This window comes from Apostichopus japonicus, chromosome 20 (assembly GCF_037975245.1).
Source record: "Apostichopus japonicus isolate 1M-3 chromosome 20, ASM3797524v1, whole genome shotgun sequence".
NCBI lineage: Eukaryota > Metazoa > Echinodermata > Holothuroidea > Aspidochirotida > Stichopodidae > Apostichopus > Apostichopus japonicus.
Window position 1 is genome coordinate 8,282,689 of NC_092580.1, and position 24,410 is coordinate 8,307,098.

The 24,410-nt window shown below is 35.9% G+C and overlaps 1 protein-coding gene across 5 annotated transcripts in view; it reads right to left on the minus strand.

Moving 5' to 3' along the window:
- Nucleotides 1–956: 956 nt before the first annotated feature.
- Nucleotides 957–24,410, minus strand: part of LOC139961141 (uncharacterized) — a 58,267-nt gene continuing 34,813 nt past the window's right edge. For 3 of the 5 annotated variants that reach the window (XM_071960062.1, XM_071960061.1, XM_071960060.1), the window contains 8 exons: nucleotides 22,553–22,675; nucleotides 21,935–22,043; nucleotides 19,602–19,737; nucleotides 18,329–18,377; nucleotides 17,900–18,012; nucleotides 16,849–16,995; nucleotides 9,324–9,423; nucleotides 957–6,530 (listed from right to left, as the gene is read on the minus strand). In XM_071960062.1, the coding sequence (XP_071816163.1) occupies nucleotides 6,372–6,530; nucleotides 9,324–9,423; nucleotides 16,849–16,995; nucleotides 17,900–18,012; nucleotides 18,329–18,377; nucleotides 19,602–19,737; nucleotides 21,935–22,043; nucleotides 22,553–22,675 (936 nt within the window). In that variant the 3' untranslated portion in view covers nucleotides 957–6,371. The remainder of the gene's footprint in view (nucleotides 6,531–9,323; nucleotides 9,424–16,848; nucleotides 16,996–17,899; nucleotides 18,013–18,328; nucleotides 18,378–19,601; nucleotides 19,738–21,934; nucleotides 22,044–22,552; nucleotides 22,676–24,410) is intronic. The other 2 variants (XR_011790729.1, XR_011790728.1) reach the window with 2 other exon arrangements.

The window sequence follows — 24,410 nt, forward strand, 5'->3', positions numbered from 1 at the left end:
GTTGGGATGGGGAGCCTGGTAAAAATTACAGCCCATTATCACAGTAGTTAAAAGAATACAGACCGGCTGTGTAGAAATATATTTTTAACTGTGGGAATCAGCTCATAAAAACACCATGTTAGTTAGTCTGTTAGTTTGGGCTATTGGCAACCTGCCCGTGCAAATGGATTTTATTTAGGTTTTTTTTTCAAGCATGTTGTCGCAAAATGCTTGAACCACTAAATAAAATCCAGTCTAAAACATATTTTTTTGTCTATTTTTGTTTACGTTTTTAACTTTCCTCAGTGTAATCAAGTGTTGTTTCTGGAAAATTATTTTTGGGTCATTTTTAAAGGATTATTGTAACCTACAAAATTGAGAAATCATAGCAACATTTTGCATCTAGGCATTCCTTAACTTCACAAAAATCTCAATGGGGGGGGGACACCACCTCCCCTTAGACCCCTCCCCCAAAATGGCGATCACTATGTAAGTAGCATATCAATGAATAATGGGCCAGTCTAGGTGGAAAATGCCCGGGCCGGTTTTAAGACCCAGTCCGCCCCTGGGTAGAGGCGTTGTAGTAGGGCTATTCTGGTTCCTTAGAACTTATGGAAGTGCTTTCTCAAAAGTATTTCACTCCAGAATTATTGGAATGGAAAACCAGCCAGCCTAGTAGCATTTACCTGCTGGCTTGAACATAATTTGAGCTACTGAGGTTTTGAAAAGGTTCGAAAGAGATATATCATGGAACATATGTGAGGAAGGGGAAGGGGGAACTTTATTTAAAAACAAGATTCAAATCAGAGATATCCATCTCTGTCTGTCCCTCAAGTTTGTGCCCCCCCCCCCCCCTTGTATTGCTCTCCCTGCACGTATACTCCCAGAGTCACTGGAGCAGTTCTCTTTGAAGCAAAAAAGACAAAAGATATCTAAGATCATAGAACCATTATTCAAGAAAAAATCAGATACAGTAATTTACCTTTTGAACAAGATAATTTATGTTGTACATATTCATTCAACAGTTTTCATTCTGTACAGAAAATCTCTTGATATTAAATATTGAACTTTATCTACAGTAATGCATAAAACATATAACTTGCAAGTTTAAGGATATTTTGCACGTAATACAAGACATATTTTTCAATTTTGATTTTATCTTATCATAAAATATTGGCAGTTGCAAGCCCCTTGAAAAGTGATAAGAATCCAATACATGCAGTGATGGATAAGCTGGGATGAGGCTGGTGAACACAACAGAGGAACCAGCACAGGAAATGTGTCCAAACTATTATGAAAAACCCCTTTGATAGCTTGATAGTGTCCTATGCATACCCTTTTCCATTTTTCTAATTCAAACTAATGCCTGTACGCTCCCCTGATCCTTTCAATTAGGAGTAGGAGTATGCCAATGGTTGATGCTGAGGCATAAACCCTTACCATACATCTCTTAAATCCGGTGTTTTTGTGTGTCCTCTCTGTGATGTTTACTTGTAGCAGTTATTAAGTATATGGAGTTTGTGAACCAAGTTCAAAGGCGTGGAGATAAATAGTGAATTAGGTTTAACATGATATTTGTTGACTAAACCATTCATTAGGTAATGACAGAGGTACATTACATGAAGATGTGTCCATTCAATGTGCAAGATGGCATTTGTTAGACATATTCTTGTAAATCCATATCTGTACTCTGATATAGATGTTATACTCCATCTATCATTAAAATACATCAATTAATATAAAGAATGAAAACAGTAGTTCTTAATTTTATTTTCACCATCAAGTTCTAGTAGCTTGAAACCAAAGTGCAGATTAAGTATTCCATGATTTTCCTTAAACTCAAGCCCTCTTGGCCACCATCAAACTCTAGTAGCAGGAAACCAAAGTGCAGATTAAGTATTCCAGGATTTACTTAAAACTCAAGTCCTCTGGATCAAGAAATAAGTACATAAGTCATTACATAAGTTACAGCGTATTTTACATAAATAACAAAACTGATAAACAGCAATTGATTGATTCCCTGAAACCATTGCTTGTTTACTTTCATTTAAACTAGCTGAAAAAGGGGCAACCTATGACAACATCATAATATGGTGGATGCCAAGGGATTTATTTATGTCTCTATCCTCATGGAGCAATAAAACAGCTGACATTTCAAATTAATGATTGGTAACTGCTTTCCATTCATTCCCCTCATAATGAAAATAATTAAAAACCTTGGTTACCATGGAAACAGCAAATACATATGATTGAAACAGAGTTGGGAACAATCCTGCTGAACACCAAAGTCTTTCCCCCAGTGGAATTATAGCGTTTATAACTAACATGAGTTGAGACATACAAAGTAACAGAAATAACTGCATTGTAGACAGAAATCATACTAGATCATGTCATAGCAACAATTTCTCTTACGATATTCTAAAACTGGCGATATGTTCCAACCTTGCACCTGGCAGTAGTTTGATAAAATAACAAGGATGCTGGCCTGCAGAAAAGAAAATACTGTAATAGGAATCCCAGCCAGAATAAACTCATGGAAATAGAATTTAACTTATACAATGTGTCACCGACGAGATTAAGATTAATCTAAAACATGCAAAACAGATCAAATATGATGACAAAGAACAAATGTTTGATCTTCATATCGGCGGAAGAGATCATTATCTGCTGGTTTGCATTTGAGGAATTAATATCCTAAAATATTTATTATTTAATATGGGAAATCTACTTTGGAAGTCAGAACAGAACCATATTACTTACAAAAGTACTTACAAAACTATTAACAGATGTCAAGGTATGCTCTCTGTATTCAAAGACTGGAAGTTACTGAGCACTGTTATAGCCAATCTGTGAAGACCTTAGTTAGCTACAAATTGCTAAGTTAACAAAACAGCTTCCAGGATGTTCGTACCACTGCTCACCTCCACACACCCCGCCCCATCCCCACCTCCTCCCCCACCACACTCAAATTATTCCCAGAAAAGGAGTTAAAATGGGGCAATTCTCTGCTTCAGAGAGAGGACATGTTTTGAGTGTGACAGTAAAATGCTTGCTAATGTTTGAGCATGAGTGACCATTATTTGAGCTTCTAGCATATCAGAGGGCTTAAACTGATGACTCTTCATCCTATTCATGGACCTGTCTTTTGCTGCAGTATTTATTTAATAATAATCATAATAATATAATAATAACATGTTTGTATGTTTGCAAGTATGTATGGTTGGTTACTTATACCGAGGCAAGACTTAAAATGATTAGACAATGAAAATGTCTGAGTAGAAAATGTTAGGGAACTCCCTGGTTTGACTAAAGCCTGAGTAATATTCAGCTGAATATATGAAATTATTCCTTACTCATTATAACAAAGACATGAATAATGTTATTACTTTTCTTCAGTTACAAGAATTAGAGACTAGATTGTGCATAATGACATCAAGCATAAACATTGTTCCTGCAAACAGCACCATCCTTTTCCCATGCATGTAACTGTAGTGTGAATTAATTGATATTTATGTTGAATAAGCTCACATAAACAGCACAAAGTATCTGCAAAGTCCATCATTATCAACATCATGATCAGAGTCACTTACTAATGAAATTTTAAGTAAGTACGACATCTTGACATCTTCTATTTCATCAGATGTGACAAAGCTGGCCCACACATGCACAAAAGATAAAACCATGCAAGTCATATTTTTAGCCAAACTTTCTCTTACTGCAAACACAATTCAATTCTTTATAATCATGTCTAATGATGCTATGGTAAGATGCATAATTTATTATCATGTATATTATGATGTATAATGATGTTATAGAAAGTTGCATAATAAAGTCTCTTCAGCTATTTGTTTGATCAGAGCATTGAAGGCAATACTGAGCATCTTTTAAGCTGGCTTGTCTATCAGCTTTGATATTGAGCAGGTAGATTCTTCAATCAGTCTATAATCAATATATGTACCTATGAAGGTAGAGGTGGTCAGCACAACTGGTCAATTAGGTTTACCCCTGAGCAGACACTGTGAGGCTAAGATTTGACCTTTAGGGTTATCATATTATCACTGAGCAGACACTGTGAGGCTAAGCTTTCATCTTTAGGGTGATCATTTCATCACTGAGCAGACACTGTGAGGCTAAGCTTTCATCTTAAGGGTGATCATTGTATCACTGAGCAGACACTGTGAGGATAAGCTTTCACCTTTAGGGAATTATTTCATCAATGAGCAGACACTGTGAGGCTAAGCTTTCATCTTTAGGGTTATCATTTTATCACTAAGCAGACACTGTGAGGCTAAGCTTTCATCTTAAGGGTGATCATTGTATCACTGAGCAGACACTGTGAGGCTAAGCTTTCACCTTTAGGAAATTATTTCATCAATGAGCAGACACTGTGAGGCTAAGCTTTCATCTTTAGGGTTATCATTTTATCACTAAGCAGACACTGTGAGGCTAAGCTTTCATCTATAGGGTATTATTTCATCACTAAGCAGACACTGTGAGGCTAAGCTCTCCTCTTTAGGGTTACCATTTTATCATTGAGCAGACACTGTGAGGCTAAGCTTTCACTTTAAAGGGTTATCATTTTATCATTGAGCAGACGTACCCCGTGAGGCTAAGCTCCTCTGAAGGGTTATCATTTCATCACTAAGCAGACACTGTGAGGCTAAGCTTTCACCTCACTGAGCAGACACTGTGAGGCTTAGCTTTCACCTTTAGGGTTATCATTTTATCACTGAGCAGACACTGTGAGGCTAAGCTCTCTCTTTAGGGTTATCATATTATCACTGAGCAGACACTGTGAGGCTTAGCTTTCACCTTTAGGGTTATCATTTTATCACTGAGCAGACACTGTGAGGCTAAGCTTTCATCTTTAGGGTTATCATATTATCACTGAGCAGACACTATGAGGCTTAGCTTTCATCTTTAGGGTTATCATTTCATCACTGAGCAGACACTGTGAGGCTAAGCTTTCATCTTTAGGGTATTATTTCATCACTAAGCAGACACTGTGAGGCTAAGCTCTCATCTTTAGGGTTATCATTTTATCATTGAGCAGACACTGTGAGGCTAAGCTTTCATCTTTAGGGTTATCATTTTATCATTGAGCAGACACTGTGAGGCTAAGCTTTCACCTTAAAGGGTTATCATTTTATCATTGAGCAGACGTACCCTGTGAGGCTAAGCTTTCATCTTTAGGGTTATCATTTCATCACTAAGCAGACACTGTGAGGCTAAGCTTTCACTTCACTGAGCAGACACTGTGAGGCTAAGCTCTCTCTTTAGGGTTATCATATTATCACTGAGCAGACACTATGAGGCTAAGCTTTCATCTTTAGGGTTATCATTTCATCACTGAGCAGACACTGTGAGGCTAAGCTTTCATCTTTGGGGTATTATTTTATCACTAAGCAGACACTGTGAGGCTAAGCTCTCTCTTTAGGGTTATCATATTATCACTGAGCAGTCACTGTGAGGCTAAGCTTTCACCTTTAGGGTTATCATATTATCACTGAGCAGACACTGTGAGGCTTAGCTTTCACCTTTAGGGTTATCATATTATCACTGAGCAGTCACTGTGAGGCTAAGCTTTCACCTTTAGGGTTATCATTTTATCACTGAGCAGACACTGTGAGGCTAAGCTCTCTCTTTAGGGTTATCATTTTATCACTGAGCAGACACTGTGAGGCTAAGCTTTCACCTTTAGGGTTATCATATTATCACTGAGCAGACACTGTGAGGCTAAGCTTTCACCTTTAGGGTTATCATATTATCACTGAGCAGTCACTGTGAGGCTAAGCTTTCACCTTTAGGGTTATCATTTTATCACTGAGCAGACACTGTGAGGCTAAGCTCTCTCTTTAGGGTTATCATTTTATCACTGAGCAGACACTGTGAGGCTAAGCTTTCACCTTTAGGGTTATCATATTATCACTGAGCAGACACTGTGAGGCTAAGCTTTCACCTTTAGGGTTATCATATTATCACTGAGCAGACACTGTGAGGCTAAGCTTTCACCTTTAGGGTTATCATTTTATCACTGAGCAGACACTGTGAGGCTAAGCTTCACCTTTCAAGTTATCATTTTATCACTGAGCAGACACTGTGAGGCTCAGTTGAAAACTGATCCAGAATAAAATGTTATGAAGATCAATTGTAGTGAAAAATTCACCTGTCTGGAGGGAATGATGCCTTCACACACTTTTAAGATATGTTACTTTGACGTAACTTTATGGTGTCAAATAATTCTGTATAAATTAATTCTTATCATACAAGTTATTATGAACCCACATGCTTAGTATTTGTTCGTATATGCCAGAATGCACAACTACAATCCCCACATGATTCTCCTACAACATTCCATCATTCCTCTACACCATTCTTCTCCTACATCATTCTCAGTTCGTTCCTGCAACATCCTGCCATTTCGTCAAACTGGTTGTGCCTAGTTGCCGCCACTCGTCTTTTGTGATACAGAGATTGTCAAAGGCTGATAATGGTGCCAGAACGCAGGCCCCATGATATGCTGCATGATATCTCTCTGTGGATGCATGAACCTGAAGAACAAGACAACATACACATTAGATTAGATCATAGCTCAGCTACTGCATAACCTGGTGGTTGAGGACATGTTGCAATTCTTTCAATTCATTCAACAGGATATGAGTTGAGGAAGCAGTGAAAGGAGGAGGAGAACAGGAAACGGAAATGTTTAGTGGTTACGATGTCTATACATAGTAAGCAATACATGTTCATATCAATGAACTTGGGCACACCAAAATGAAGAGGATTATCTATTGACTTATGAGGCAACATATAAAGAAAGGTATCAGGAATCAGTTATCCTGTTGACAAAGCATCAACAATTTAATTCACTGGGAAGGATTTTCCAGTACAGGATTTTAATTCCAATTCCGAATGCTAATCCCTTTTAAGATTATAATAATAGTTATCACAGACTGCAGAGCTCTACATGAGATTGTTTGAATGCATTGGGAAATATTTTGACAAGTACAAGTCATCTGATATAAAGCACAAGTTGAGATCAATTGAGGCAATCTTTTGAAGCCTTGAGCCAATTTTTCCACCATTTCAGATAACCTGTTGACCTGTGAAGCTCAGCAGGTGAACCTGGATAAAGGCAACTTGAGTGTGCTTGAAGTAATACTACATATCAACTTTCCTTGAACTTTCCTGGATGATAGTATGTTCTATTAAAGTCACTTACACACACACGCCAGTATGACTGCAAAGGTTACTGAGCCTTCAGCAAAGTGAAAGCATTCAAATGAATTGCATCCAACTAATAACAATCAGTGAAAGCAGTCAATGAATTGCATCCAACTAATACGAATCAGTGAAAGCATTCAATGAATTACATCAAACTAATACGAATCAGTGAAAGCATTCAATGAATTACATCAAACTAAATACCAATCAGTGAAAGCATTCAAATGAAATGCACCCAACTAATAACAATCAGTGAAAGCATTCAATGAATTGCATCCAACTAATACGAATCAGTGAAAGCATTCAATGAATTACATCAAACTAAATACCAATCAGTGAAAGCATTCAAATGAAATGCACCCAACTAATAACAATCAGTGAAAGCATTCAATGAATTGCATCCAACTAATACGAATCAGTGAAAGCATTCAATGAATTACATCAAACTAAATACCAATCAGTGAAAGCATTCAAATGAAATGCACCCAACTAATAACAATCAGTGAAAGCATTCAATGAATTGCATCCAACTAATACGAATCAGTGAAAGCATTCAATGAATTACATCAAACTAAATACCAATCAGTGAAAGCATTCAAATGAAATGCACCCAACTAATAACAATCAGTGAAAGCATTCAATGAATTGCATCCAACTAATACGAATCAGTGAAAGCATTCAATGAATTACATCCAACTAAATACCAATCAGTGAAAGCATTCAAATGAAATGCACCCAGCTAATAACAATCAGTGAAAGCATTCAATGAATTGCATCCAACTAATACGAATCAGTGAAAGCATTCAATGAATTACATCAAACTAATACGAATCAGTGAAAGCATTCAATGAATTACATCAAACTAAATACCAATCAGTGAAAGCATTCAAATGAAATGCACCCAACTAATAACAATCAGTGAAAGCATTCAATGAATTGCATCCAACTAATACGAATCAGTGAAAGCATTCAATGAATTACATCAAACTAAATACCAATCAGTGAAAGCATTCAAATGAAATGCACCCAGCTAATAACAATCAGTGAATCAATCAAAGTCCATGAAGATGATCAGAGTTGATTTAATGCATTCCTACAATTCGTCTACTGCTCTTGTTTGAATTTACATAATCAAATTAGGAAAATAGGGTATTAAGGATATGAAAATGAAAATGAAACAAAGCTGAAAGCAAAATTTATCAATTGAGCAAACAGCAAGGCAAAAGAAATTGAAACTTCCAGCATAATGCAGAACATGTCCAGTGACTCTCTGTACTGTGTCAATGAATTCATTCTTTGATAAAGAATACTAGGGAAGTTTACTTCCGGAACAACCCGGAAAAATAGAGCATCTGGACGAGGTTTTAAAGTTGAGTATTTTGATAAGTAATCATGCTATGTTAACATCCTGGTCTGGTTGACTTAAATCAATACATCTGTCATATATGTGTATGAATTATTACAATAATATGACGGAAAGGCAAACAGGAGTTAACAGCTAGCAGGAAATGACAGGTCAATAAATAAACTCAGCTACATCTAACTTCCCTAATAATGTAATACTGAGTCAAGGACAAATATGAGCAATGACTTGAGAGGCAACAAAGTAATCTTTGGTCACATAATAACTTGTGGGTAAGGTGACACACTTATGAAATGAAAAAAAAACATAAAATATGTATACTTTTGTAGCGTTTGCAAAGTTGATTTCAACATAACAGATGGACATAGACATGTAGAAAATTCTGATCTTTCAATTGGCCATAAAACTAATGTAATATTCACATTTTACAGTCCTGAGTAGGTATGATTGCTCGAGAGTTGAGACCCCAAAGATAAGGTACAAAATGTCATTGTGGACTTCTTTATTTTATGCATACCTCTAAATATTTGAAACTCATTTTAGACCAGTAACGTTGTTGGAACAAGACTAACTACAGCTACAGCTTTAGTTCCTTTAACCAATACCTATTATGTAATCATTCTAGACATGAACCACAACTTATTATATTATGCCAAAGGAACCTTGGCAGTACAGAATACCTCCAACAGCTTCCTCAAAACATTCAGCAGCTAAAACTATCACAGCAACAGCTACTTTACAAAAACCAGTAACTTACCCTAACACTATTTCCTTTAGGCAACAATTTCACAAGTTCACTTCGTAGCCTTTCTGCAAGTCCAGGCAGTTGAGTAGTACCCCCGCACAAATAAATGTTTCTATGAATGAAAAGTTACAAACAATTAGAGAATAATATCAGCAAGAATATTCTGATATGGTGATTGAAACAAGGAAACATTTGACCACTGACAGAATGCAATACCTAAGGCTTCTTACCTGCTCCTGCTGTCACTAGAATACCTGCTACTGTCTTCCTACTTACATAAACTCATATCAACTCATGCAACTGAAGTTTCAGATGGCAAGATAATTCTGAAACAATTACAATGCATTGAATAATTATAACTCAGTAACATAAGTAGGAATAGTTAAAGGCACTGGCATAAAAATTGCAGTTTAAAGTCTTGTTCAAGGCTTAGTCCCCCTCATACGACTTTACAACATTAATCCCTAATCATTAGTATAACTTGTTACACCCACACCAAAGTGTGCATAATCCCTCCTGGGTACTACAGCACACCACATCTAAGTGTCTCCTGGGGGACATCCCACAGGGTGTAGCCACAAATTGGCAGATGCAACTATAATCACAAGTTAACTCCCCATTTATACATCTGGGTGAAGAGAGGCAATAGAGATTAAGTGTAAAAGGACACAGCGTAATGATCCGGTCAGGACTCGAACCTGTAATGCTTAACCACAATTACTGCATAGATATGTAACAGTACTTTTTAACAGTACTTCATATCTGTAACAGTACTTTATATATGTAAAAGTACTTTATATATGTAACAGTACTATATATATTTAACAGTGCTATGTATGTAACAGTACTATATGCAACAGTACTTAATATATTTAACAGTACTATAGATGTAGCAGTACTTTATATATGTAATGGTACTTTAGATATGTAACATACTTCATATATGTAACGGTACTATTTAACAGTACTATATATATATGTAACAGTACTTAATATATGTAACAGTACTATATATATACTATATATGTAACAGTATTATTTGCGACAGTACTATATATATATACATATATGGAAAAGTACTTTATACATGTAACAGTACTTTATATATGTAACAGTATTATATATACTTAAATATGTAACAGTATTATGTGTAACAGTACTATGCATATGTAACAGTACTTCATATGTAATAGTACTTTATATATATATGTAACAGTACTTTATATATATGTAACAGTACTATATATATGTAACAGTACTATATAGTATTATGTGTAACAGTACTATATAGTATTATGTGTAACAGTAATATATTTATGTGACAGTACTCCATATATGTAATGGTACTTCATATATATGTAATAGTACTTTATGCATATGTAACAGTACTATATATATGTAACAGTACTTTTAAGACTTCCAACCCTAGTATTTGTAGTTGGTGAATCTTCAGCAGGTGTAAATTAATTGTAATTAGAAAGTTTGTACTTGGTAAATGGTGCCTTGATAGATAACAAGGCCACCACCAGTAGAATTATATTTAACATAATGAAGTAAAACGGAGCAGAACTATGGGTCATAAGTTATTAAAATTCACATGACTGAACCATTTTACTGCAAGTTTAGACTACCAAAACTTATCAGTAACTGAGATCTTCCACCTGTTTTGGAGTTGCCATATTACAGTACATCTAGTTTTTTGCTAGATGCAGAACAGTTATTCTTCGGACGACAATTTATTTTGACAAATCGTGATTTCTTTTTTGGTTATAATTTGGTCCTGGACCACCCTATGAACTTCTTCATTTTGCATTGTAAATATTATCTGTATATCTGTAAGCAGAATGAAACTCTTCCTTCAGTTAATGACTTTTATTATAGAATGAAGTTTGTTATGAAGGTGGAGTCTTGTATAAATTCGAAAAATGGTTGTACAAAGAATGCGAAGACAAGATTCAGTATGTTGAAAGATCTGTTTAAACATATCCCCGCAATATTAGGGAACTGATATTTTACATATGAACAAATATGCTAGATATGCTACTAATATGTCCACTTTTAGAATATCTGTTTAACACAAGTTACATTTTGCTTATTATTTGATTATAATTGTATTTATGTATAACCTATGTTATCTATTAATACTAATAGTTATAATATTAATAATAATAATAAAAATTATAAACATTTAATAATTATAATAAAAATTTTAATAAAAATAATAATATTAATTATTATAATAATATGTAACATATTAATATTTGTGTATGCATGTATATATATATACATATATTTGAATGTATATATATTTAGGTATGAATGTACATATATGTGTATATCTATGTATTTATGTATGTGTACTGGTATTTATATGTTCACATATATTTATAAGAGAAGCGAGGGGGGAAAATCTCAGTTCGGAAACATTTTTCTCATTTTGTAAATAGTTCCTTTGTAACATTGAGCTGACATAACATTGTAGTAATCAGAATTGTAAATAACGTAAAAATTGTAATTGTAATAATAATTTAAACATGTGTGTACCATATGTTATGATACTTTTGAATAAATGAGATGGAAAAAAAAGCTGATATAGATTCAGAAAAAAAAAAAAAAAAAAACTGAGATCTTCCAATTGATGATAAATTTGGTGCAATTGTTACTTCTTCCTGTCAGCAACCAATTGCTAAAACAATCCTTCTGTTACCTAAATTCTACTATCATTAATTTCATTCAACTTCAACTAGAGGGTGCTCTTTGATATTAGCCAACCTGAAGTATGAACCATTCTTAGTACTTGTGGAGTGACAGAAAGTTGAAACCATCTATGTATATACATATATATCCCTCTAGCTGCACAAACACATGTAGGGATCCCTCTAGCTGCTCTAGATTCACAGGAAACTAAATGGACCATTAGTATATAACACTACATATACAACATTAGGAATAGTTACATTGTGCCATCCTTGGCTTCATACAATATATCCTAGATCCTCAGCTTGGATAATACATGGTCTAGGTACTTGTGTTAATCTGGTTGACATAGGTTACCCTTAGATCCTCAGCTTGGATCATAGATGGTCTAGGTACTTGTGTTAATCTGGTTGACATAGGTTACCGTTAGATCCTCAGCTTGGATCATAGATGGTCTAGGTACTTGTGTTAATCTGGTCGACATAGGTTACCGTCAGATCCTCAGCTTGGATCATAGATGGTCTAGGTACTTGTGTTAATCTGGTCGACATAGGTTATCATTAGATCCTCAGCTTGGATCATAGATGGTCTAGGTACTTGTGTTAATCTGGTTGACATAGGTTATCCTTAGATCCTCAGCTTGGATCATAGATGGTCTAGGTACTTGTGTTAATCTGGTTGACATAGGTTACCGTTAGATCCTCAGCTTGGATCATAGATGGTCTAGGTACTTGTGTTAATCTGGTCGACATAGGTTACTGTTAGATCCTCAGCTTGGATCATAGATGGTCTAGGTACTTGTGTTAATCTGGTCGACATAGGTTATCCTTAGATCCTCAGCTTGGATCATAGATGGTCTAGGTACTTGTGTTAATCTGGTCGACATAGGTTATCCTTAGATCCTCAGCTTGGATCATAGATGGTCTAGGTACTTGTGTTAATCTGGTCGACATAGGTTATCCTTAGATCCTCAGCTTGGATCATAGATGGTCTAGGTACTTGTGTTAATCTGGTCGACATAGGTTACCGTTAGATCCTCAGCTTGGATCATAGATGGTCTAGGTACTTGTGTTAATCTGGTTGACATAGGTTATCCTTAGATCCTCAGCTTGGATCATAGATGGTCTAGGTACTTGTGTTAATCTGGTCGACATAGGTTATCCTTAGATCCTCAGCTTGGATCATAGATGGTCTAGTACTTATGTTAATCTGGTTTATTACATAGGTTACCCTTAGATCCTCAGCTTGGATCATATATGGTCTAGTATTTGTGTTAATCTGGTTTATTACATAGGTTAATCTTAGATCCTCAGCTTGGATCATAGATGGTCTGGTACTTGTGTTAATCTGGTCGACATAGGTTATCCTTAGATCCTCAGCTTGGATCATAGATGGTCTAGTACTTATATTAATCTGGTTTATTACATAGGTTACCCTTAGATCCTCAGCTTGGATCATATATGGTCTAGTATTTGTGTTAATCTGGTTTATTACATAGGTTAATCTTAGATCCTCAGCTTGGATCATAGATGGTCTAGTACTTGTGTTAATCTGGTTTACTACATAGGTTACCCTTAGATCCTCAGCTTGGATCATATATGGTCTAGTATTTGTGTTAATCTGGTATATTACATAGGTTAATCTTAGATCCTCAGCTTGGATCATAGATGGTCTAGTACTTGTGTTAATCTGGTTTATTACATAGGTTACCCTTAGATCCTCAGCTTGGATCATATATGGTCTAGTATTTGTGTTAATCTGGTTTATTACATAGGTTACCCTTAGATCCTCAGCTTGGATCATATATGGTCTAGTATTTGTGTTAATCTGGTTTATTACATAGGTTAATCTTAGATCCTCAGCTTGGATCATAGATGGTCTAGTATTTGTGTTAATCTGGTTTATTACATAGGTTACCCTTAGATCCTCAGCTTGGATCATAGATGGTCTAGTACTTGTGTAAATCTGGTTTATTACATAGGTTACCCTTAGACCCTCAGCTTGGATCATAGATGGTCTAGTACTTATGTTAATCTGGTTTATTACATAGGTTACCCTTAGATCCTCAGCTTGGATCATATATGGTCTAGTATTTGTGTTAATCTGGTTTATTACATAGGTTACCCTTAGATCCTCAGCTTGGATCATATATGGTCTAGTATTTGTGTTAATCTGGTATATTACATAGGTTAATCTTAGATCCTCAGCTTGGATCATAGATGGTCTAGTACTTGTGTTAATCTGGTTTATTACATAGGTTACCCTTAGATCCTCAGCTTGGATCATATATGGTCTAGTATTTGTGTTAATCTGGTTTATTACATAGGTTACCCTTAGATCCTCAGCTTGGATCATATATGGTCTAGTATTTGTGTTAATCTGGTTTATTACATAGGTTAATCTTAGATCCTCAGCTTGGATCATAGATGGTCTAGTATTTGTGTTAATCTGGTTTATTACATAGGTTACCCTTAGATCCTCAGCTTGGATCATAGATGGTCTAGTACTTGTGTTAATCTGGTTTACATAGGTTACCCTTAGATCCTCAGCTTGGATCAAAGATGGTCTAGCACTTGTGTTAATCTGGTTTATTACATAGGTTAACCTTAGATCCTCAGCTTGGATCATAGATGGTCTAGTATTTGTGTTAATCTGGTTTACATAGGTTACCCTTAAGGCCCGGTCACACTATACCGATTTTTTATCGGAGTACTATCCGATTTCCCCGGAGGAATCGAAACAGCCTGTTTTTCGTTCGGGTCTTCTAGCCACAGTGATAAAGGACCTGATTTGCTATCTGTTGAGCCATTCCGATGTGGAATAGCCCTCTCCTAACTTTTGATATTAACTCCGTTTCCTTTTATCGGATAGCTATCCGATTTCTCTTCCGATTTTTATCGTTTTTCGATGTGACGTCACTTCAGAATGTAGTCGGTTCCAGAACCCCTCAGATTTGGAGTAGGTATTCGAATATTCCACTGCATTCATTACATTCACTACCACAAACCTCACTCTTCGGCCTAAAATCGGAAAAATCGGACCGTATTCCGATAAAATATCGCTGTAGTGTGACCAGGCCTTTAGACCCTCAGCTTGGATCATAGATGGTCTAGTACTTATGTTAATCTGGTTTATTACATAGGTTACCCTTAGATCCTCAGCTTGGATCATATATGGTCTAGTATTTGTGTTAATCTGGTTTACATAGGTTACCCTTAGATCCTCAGCTTGGATCATAGATGGTCTAGTATTTGTGTTAATCTGGTTTATTACATAGGTTAACCTTAGATCCTCAGCTTGGATCATACATGGTCTAGTACTTAATCTGGTTGACATAGGTTACCCTTAGATCCTCAGCTTGGATCATAGATGGTCTAGTACTTGTGTTAATATGATTGACATAGGTTACCCTTAGATCCTCAGCTTGGATCATAGATGGTCTAGTATTTGTGTTAATCTGGTTGATTACATAGGTTACCCTTAGATCCTCAGCTTGGATCAAAGATGGTCTAGCACTTGTGTTAATCTGGTTTATTACATAGGTTAACCTTAGATCCTCAGCTTGGATCATAGATGGTCTAGTATTTGTGTCAATCTGATTGACATAGGTTACCCTTAGATCCTCAGCTTGGATCATAGATGGTCTAGTATTTGTGTTAATCTGGTTGATTACATAGGTTACCCTTAGATCCTCAGCAAAGGATCATAGATGGTCTAGTACTTATGTTAATCTGGTTATTACATAGGTTACCCTTGGATCCTCAGCTTGGATCATATATGGTCTAGTATTTGTGTTAATCTGGTTTACATAGGTTACCCTTAGATCCTCAGCTTGGATCATATATGGTCTAGTATTTGTGTTAATCTGGTTTATTACATAGGTTACCCTTAGATCCTCAGCTTGGATCATAGATGGTCTAGCACTTGTGTTAATCTGGTTTACATAGGTTACCCTTAGATCCTCAGCTTGGATCAAAGATGGTCTAGCACTTGTGTTAATCTGGTTTATTACATAGGTTAACCTTAGATCCTCAGCTTGGATCATAGATGGTCTAGTATTTGTGTTAATCTGGTTTACATAGGTTACCCTTAGATCCTCAGCTTGGATCATAGATGGTCTAGTACTTGTGTTAATCTGGTTGACATAGGTTACCCTCAGATCCTCAGCTTGGATCATACATGGTCTAGTACTTAATCTGGTTGACATAGGTTACCCTTAGATCCTCAGCTTGGATCATAGATGGTCTAGGTACTTGTGTTAATCTGATTGACATAGGTTACCCTTAGATCCTCAGCTTGGATCATAGATGGTCTAGTACTTGTGTTAATCTGGTTTACATAGGTTACCCTTAGATCCTCAGCTTGGATCATAGATGGTCTAGTTCTTGTGTTAATCTGGTTGACATGGGTTACCCTTAGATCCTCAGCTAAGATCAAACATGGTCTAGTACTTAATCTGGTTGACATAGTTTACCCTTAGATCCTCAGCTTGGATCATAGCTGGTCTAGTACTTGTGTTAATCTGATTGACATAGGTTACCCTTAGATCCTCAGCTTGGATCATAGATGGTCTAGTACTTGTGTTAATCTGGTTGACATGGGTTACCCTTAGATCCTCAGCTAAGATCATACATGTGCTAGTATTTGCTGTTAACCTGATTGAAACAAGATCTCTAAAACTTCATCTTTTAAGTCCACCAGGAACTGGCCTACATGCAGTCTGCCAAGCTACATTTAGGATTATGCTTCATTTAAGACTGTTGCATGAAAATCTCTTAAAACTAAACATCCAGACGGACCAAATTTGAGATATTTTGTTGTATTTTTGGTCAGAACTTACTTGCACATATGCCTTCTTACTTCCACGTTGCAGGATTGGATGGCCTTGTAAACTATTGTATGCAACCCTGAGTGGTCCTTACCCCACACCTCTGGATGAAATAGACCTTCTGTGCTTCGAAACCTGGAATAGTCAAGTTTGATCATTCTGTGGATGGATAAAAATATCATTGAATCATTACACATCCCTTGTAATATTACATAGATGAACATCGCAATATACTACCAATAGGACCGTAAATGTGACAGTCTGTTCCACATCTAACATGGAAAATCCATTTGTCAGCGTTACGAAAATAATTAGTGCAAGGTTTGAAAAAGTCAATATCTCTCGTGCTCATTAGTACTAACCAAGGAAGACAGGAATTAGCTGAGGAAAAGGGTGATTTAACTCATGGACTGATCAATTTTCTAGATATCAAACGTAATAAATCTGTTTGCAAACATGCCATAATTCCAAGTTATGTACCATTTGAATTTAATATCAGAGTTTAACAGATGAACAGTGAAAGAAATATTAAGTATTCAGAGAACACGAAACAAGAACGGAAAACAATTCAATCTACAGATTAAAACAGAAACACATAACCAGCAATAGTAATAACGACTATTCAATGTAATAAATTGATCAAAATAGATTAAAAATAGTTTAGAATTTTGATGAATAGTTTTGTACCATGAATGCAGAAAGGTTCTTGTACCATAAGTTCTTTCAATCTTGCATTACATTAAATACATTGCATTACATTACATTAAATGGGCTTAAGTCCATGGTACATAAATCTGTCTGAAAATGTCCCATAATTCCAAGTTTTACTTGCAATAATATTTCAATCAGCCTTTCACTGTAAAAGTTAGTTAGCTACAAAAAAGAATTTAAAATATGACTTATCAGTTCAGTGAAATCCTTTTATTCTTTGATCCTCCAATCGAAGTCAATTTCACTTAATTCCTATGAACCAGGAATTAGAAACAATGACATCAGCTTTATAGAATAAGAACATATGACAAACACTACAAACATTTTATATACATTGTTATGCAATACTCACCCAGTGCCATCTGGAATATTAAATTTCTCTAATGAGAGGAATGTACTACAAAGTTCAGGATCTAAAGAGCAGAATTTGAGTTCAGCCTGGTAGTCCTGGGCCACAAAACAAGCCTAAAATATCCAGAAATGATTAAGAAATAAAGAAATGGATGATTATAGAGATAATAAAGAATAGTGGACATGAGGTGAGATGAGGTAATGGCAAGGAAGGATGGGAAAGAGGCAGGGGTGTATCTCATGATAGTTTCAATTTAGTTCCCTCTACCCCCCCCACAAACAAAAAAATAGTAGAAATACAAATTTAGTTTGCCATTCAACAACTTCAAAATTAACTCAAACTGTTATGTCTTGAACTATCATTGCATGTGGATTTAAAATGCCTATTCAGTGTTATGGTAAACAATGAACATTTCAACATTGGACTCACCTTTTCTTTTAAGTACCGACTGATAATTGTCTCAACTTCTGAGAAGAATCTAGCACAAGAAAAAAAAGAAAAAAATTAACTTTATAAAAACAATACTGGCTGTGACTTGATTCTACAAGCTGCAAGTTTACCAGCTGTGATTTGATTCTGTTTGTTCAACAAGTTACCACTTGTAACTTGATTCTAGTTATTCTACAAGTTGACAGATGTGACTTGATTCTATTTGATCTACAAGTTACAAGTTGTGATTTCATTCTGAATATTCAACAAGTTACAAGATTTGACTTGATTTCTGATTATTCAACAAGTTACCAAATGTGACTTGATTTTAATTTTTCTACAAGTTACAAGAGGTGACTTGATTCTGATTATTCTACAAGTTACCAGCTGTGATGACTTCATACTGATTGTTTAACAAATTACCGCATGAGACTTGATTCCAATTGTTCTACAAGTTACCAGATGTAGCTTGCTTCTGATTATTCAACAAGTTACAAGATGTGACTTCAACCAGTTATCAGCTGTGATTTGATTCTCACTGGCCTACAAGTAAACTGCTGTGACTTGATTCTGATTGTTCAACAAGTTACCTGATGTGACTTGATTTTAGTTATTCTACAATTTACCAAATGTGACTTGATTTTAGTTATTTTACAAGTTACGAGATGTGACTTGATTCTAGTTATTCTACAAGTTGACAGATGTGATTTGATTCTATTTGATCTACAAGTTACAAGCTGTGATTTCATTCTGAATATTCAACAAGTTACAAGATTTGACTTGATTCTGATTATTCAACAAGTTACCAAATGTGACTTGATTTTAATTTTTCTACAAGTTACAAGAGGTGACTTGATTCTAATTATTCTACAAGTTACCAGCTGTGATGATTTCATACTGATTGTTTAACAAATTACCGCATGAGACTTGATTCCAATTGTTCTACAAATTACCAGATGTGAATTGATTCTAATTGGCCTACAAGTTACAAGATGTGACCATTTGAAGTATTCTACAAATTACCAGCTGTGACTTGATTCTAATTGGTCTACAAGATACTGGTTTCGACTTGATTCTGATTTTTCAACAAGTTACCAGTTGTGACTTGCTCTTGATTATTCTACAAGTTGACATATGTGACTTGAATTTAATTATTCTACTAGTTAACAATTGTGACTTGATTCTGATTGTCATACAAGTTATCAGCTGTGACTTGATTCCAATGTCATACAAGTTATCAGCTGTGACTTGATTCCAATGTCCTTCAAGTTACCTGTGACCAGATTCTGTTAGAAGCCTTGTTAGTGTTTCTGTGATTTGTCGTCCACCAAATGGAAGCCTACAAACTCCTTTCTCCACAACGAACCCATCCACAATAGGAACAACATCTAACTTCTCACCAAGGTTTACTGCAAAATGAGAAAAATGCAAAACATGGTGACCTCTAGTAAATGTACTTGTACAGAAAGTCCTGAAAATAACATAGATATTTTATGCTTTCTATCTTCACCAAGAATAATAATATGCAATATTTGTTATAAACAATAATTGTAGTATTTTTAAGGTAACTAGTGCAATGTTTCCTAAGAAAGATGTTTTTCCTGTCCTTCAATATGCTAGCACTTACTCCTCAGAAGCTACCCGGCTAATTCATACTTTCGATTCAGGCCAAGCATCAATTCATTCAAAACAAAAACATAACCTAGTTATGGTACTTTTATTCTATTTTGTGATTAAACAGCAGACATTATGTAAATTTTCTTCATCTGTTGTGACACCATCTATTTTAGTGACCAGTATTCTTTGTTTTGTTTATTTGAAGTGGGAATGAAATGCAAGTACTATTATTATGTATCACTGAACAATCACCAGTGATAACTTATTAAAATGTTTCATAAACTAATGTGAGCAACGATGTTATAATACCTGATTGACCAGGAATGAGAGCTTGCAGCAAATCAATATGCTAACATAAGCCGCAATACATGAATGACTGCTGATTTCATTGCGGTATTGCCTGCAATCACCTCAAACAAGAATGAACTTATGCCTGATCAGCCCTAAAACAGACAATTGAATACACACACTTTCTCCAGACTAGTCACTCACTGCTCCCAAGTGACCCTTCCCCATGACCTTACCTCTAACCTCCTTGATCCCAATGTTTGCTCCAGGGAATGGTTCAACTAATCTGTTTTTCACTTATCACATTATCACTCCTTTATGAAAGGTTGAGGTAGGTGACAATTACAACTTCCATCTTCTGTCTGTGATTGGTTTCAAGGTTAACCAATGATCAGAGGAAGCTAATTAGTACTTTAATGATGTTCTCCTCAACTAATAGAGGTGATCGGTTACTGAACCTTGGCTTTACGTCACAAATAGAACATTTAGACTTAACGTATTTGGAATGTTTTCAAGTTTGTTAATGCTCACAAGAGGTAACTGTAGAACAGCACAACATTGAATTGCAGTATTACCTCATAGTGAATGAATTAGTTTATTTAGACCTATCAGTCAGAGGAAACCTTACAAGAGCACATGTGTGTAATGAATATTTGCTCCACTGTTAGACATAGGTAATTGCAACATTACCTAATAATGTATGGATTAGTTATGATACCTATGATATTATAAGATGTAAGATCTGAGCTTGTTGCTAGATACCACCATTATTACCTAACACAGTAACATTCAGTGTGCTTACCTGCAATACCTGAGGTAGGCTTGTAGGGGTATAGAGACATCAGTGCTTGTTACTAGATACCACCATTATTACCTAACACAGTAACATTCAGTGTGCTTACCTGCAATGCCTGAGGTAGGCTTGTAGGAGTATAGAGACATCAGTGCTTGTTACTAGATACCACCATTATTACCTAACACAGTAACATTCAGTGTGCTTACCTACAATGCCTGAGGTAGGCTTGTAGGAGTATAGAGACATCAGTGCTTGTTACTAGATACCACCATTATTACCTAACACAGTAACATTCAGTGTGCTTACCTGCAATGCCTGAGGTAGGCTTGTAGGGGTATAGAGACATCAGTGCTTGTTACTAGATACCACCATTATTACCTAACACAGTAACATTCAGTGTGCTTACCTGCAATGCCTGAGGTAGGCTTGTAGGAGTATAGAGACATCAGTGCTTGTTACTAGATACCACCATTATTACCTAACACAGTAACATTCAGTGTGCTTACCTGCAATGCCTGAGGTAGGCTTGTAGGAGTATAGAGACATCAGTGCTTGTTACTAGATACCACCATTATTACCTAACACAGTAACATTCAGTGTGCTTACCTGCAATACCTGAGGTAGGCTTGTAGGGGTATAGAGACATCAGTGCTTGTTACTAGATACCACCATTATTACCTAACACAGTAACATTCAGTGTGCTTACCTGCAATGCCTGAGGTAGGCTTGTAGGAGTATAGAGACATCAGTGCTTGTTACTAGATACCACCATTATTACCTAACACAGTAACATTCAGTGTGCTTACCTACAATGCCTGAGGTAGGCTTGTAGGAGTATAGAGACATCAGTGCTTGTTACTAGATACCACCATTATTACCTACAGAGTAACATTCAGTGTGCTTACCTACAATCCCTGAAGTAGCCTTGTAAGAGTACAGAGACATCAGGGCTTGTTCTTGTATATAGATACCTTCAACATAAAACTGATCAAACACCATCTCAACTATTTTCTCCTGAAAAAAAAATAAAACCAGTAGTTTAATTTCATTGAGTAACACTGGGATGATATTATTCATATCTATAGGAAACATCCCTTTACATAGACAGTTTTATCCAGAATAGAGACAAATAGAAAGGTATTTGTTTTTATTTGGATATAAATTACATTCTAGCTAAATAAATCTCATCAACAACATCTTGTAAATTTCAACATTTGCTGATAATTCTCGGCCTAATCAGATCTGTTATTCTGTAAACTCAACAATATAAATTTAATATACTGAATTATAACTGTTTTCTTTTAAGATTGCATGTCAAGGTCAGAAAATATTGTACCCATCTTTTACTATGTATTCAATGGTACCGGTGTTCAAATTGTCTGTTCAGTTGAAACAAACTTTACAGACAAATTTATTCAGCACCCACATCCAAAACAATAGCACTTTGTTAACAAACCAAGAACCTGTAAATTGTTCAACATGGCAATGACAGTCCAATCGTAAAGCTACACCAACAAACTTACTGTAGACTTTGGTCCAAGGTTGAAGGGAACCACCAGCATCACGGTGTACGGTCTGGGATCAATTTTCAGTTCTGTAAAAGCTGTATCTAAGAGGCCCTCTATTAGCTGCAAATTGAGTTTGAACTGTTGAAATAAACAGCAAATGGTGTAAGAAATAAGTGGATATCTGTCTCCAACATGAGATGCCTCACAAATCAAGCATACCATCCCCTTCATTTAAACAGGAACTGAGCATGAATATTCATTAGCTCAAAGAGACAGTCAACCACTTATCCACACTCCCTCGCTAGGAATTATCCATAGGAAATGTTCTTGTCAATTCAAGAAGACACAAACCCAAACATCATCATTGGTCTGTGTTAACAACTTCCCCAAACAGATCACAGATTTAATGTTCCTTCAAACACAAGGCTGAAGACTTGAGCAAGTCTAAATATTACATCATCGAGCCACATGTGCTGAAATCTGTTACGTTTTTCCTTATTTCTTGAAATGTTTATTTTCTACAAATGGAGATAGGTTTTTCCACTGTTATCAATTATCATACTTCAAAAATATGAAAAGAAAAAACAAATAGAAGTAAACGGTTTCAGATCCTAGAGCAATCATGACATCACAGGTTTACTGAATGACAGCTTCTAGACATGACTATTAAACTACAATATCTCCCAAACGGTGCAAGACTTTCTTAGCTGCTTGAGGGAGTTTTTCTTCACACATACCTCTGTCACATTAGCTAACTATGATGGTTGGGTGTCCCCTTTAACTTACTAGGGTAATATTAAGGGAACTTGTCAAGTACCAAGCCATATAGGCTTATGCACTGATCCATGCCAAATTCAAAGGTTTAATTTATTATCGTTTTTATGTCAATTGACCCTTTTCAGTGAAAATAGTTCACCTTTAACAGACAGTTAAGACTAATCTAAAGTACCCTTACTAGATTTATACCAGTATGTACTGTTTGGGATAAGTTCACAGCCACAGACACCTAATAATAGCCAGTCTGGTGACCAGTCCATTAGATATCCACAGACACCCAACATTAGCCAGTCTGGTTACCAGTCTATTAGATATCCACAAACATCCAATATTAGCCAGTCTGGTGACCAGTCCATTAGATATCCACAAACATCCAACATTAGCCAGTCTGGTTACCAGTCCATTAGATATCCACAAACATCCAATATTAGCCAGTCTGGTTAACAGTCTACTAGATATCCACAAACATCCAATATTAGCCAGTCTGGTTAACAGTCTACTAGATATCCACAAACATCCAATATTAGCCAGTCTGGTTACCAGACTATTAGATATCCACAAACACCCAAGATTAGCCAAGCTGGTTACCAGTCTATTAGGTGTCCACAAACATCCAATATTAGCCAGTCTGGTTACCAGTCTATTAGATATCCACAAACACCCAATATTAGCCAGTCTGGTTACCAGTCTATTAGATATCCACAAACATCCAATATTAGCCAGTCTGGTAACCAGTCTATTAGATATCCACAAACATCCAATATTAGCCAGTCTGGTTAACAGTCTACTAGATATCCACAAACATCCAATATTAGCCAGTCTGGGTTACCAGTCTATTAGATATCCACAAACATCCAATATTAGCCAGTCTGGTTACCAGACTATTAGATATCCACAAACACCCAAGATTAGCCAAGCTGGTTATCAGATATCCACAGACACCCAATATTAGCCAGTCTGGTTACCAGTCTATTAGGTATCCACAAACATCCAATATTAGCCAGTCTGGTTACCAGTCTATTAGATATCCACAAACACCCAATATTAGCCAGTCTGGTTACCAGTCTATTAGATATCCACAAACATCCAATATTAG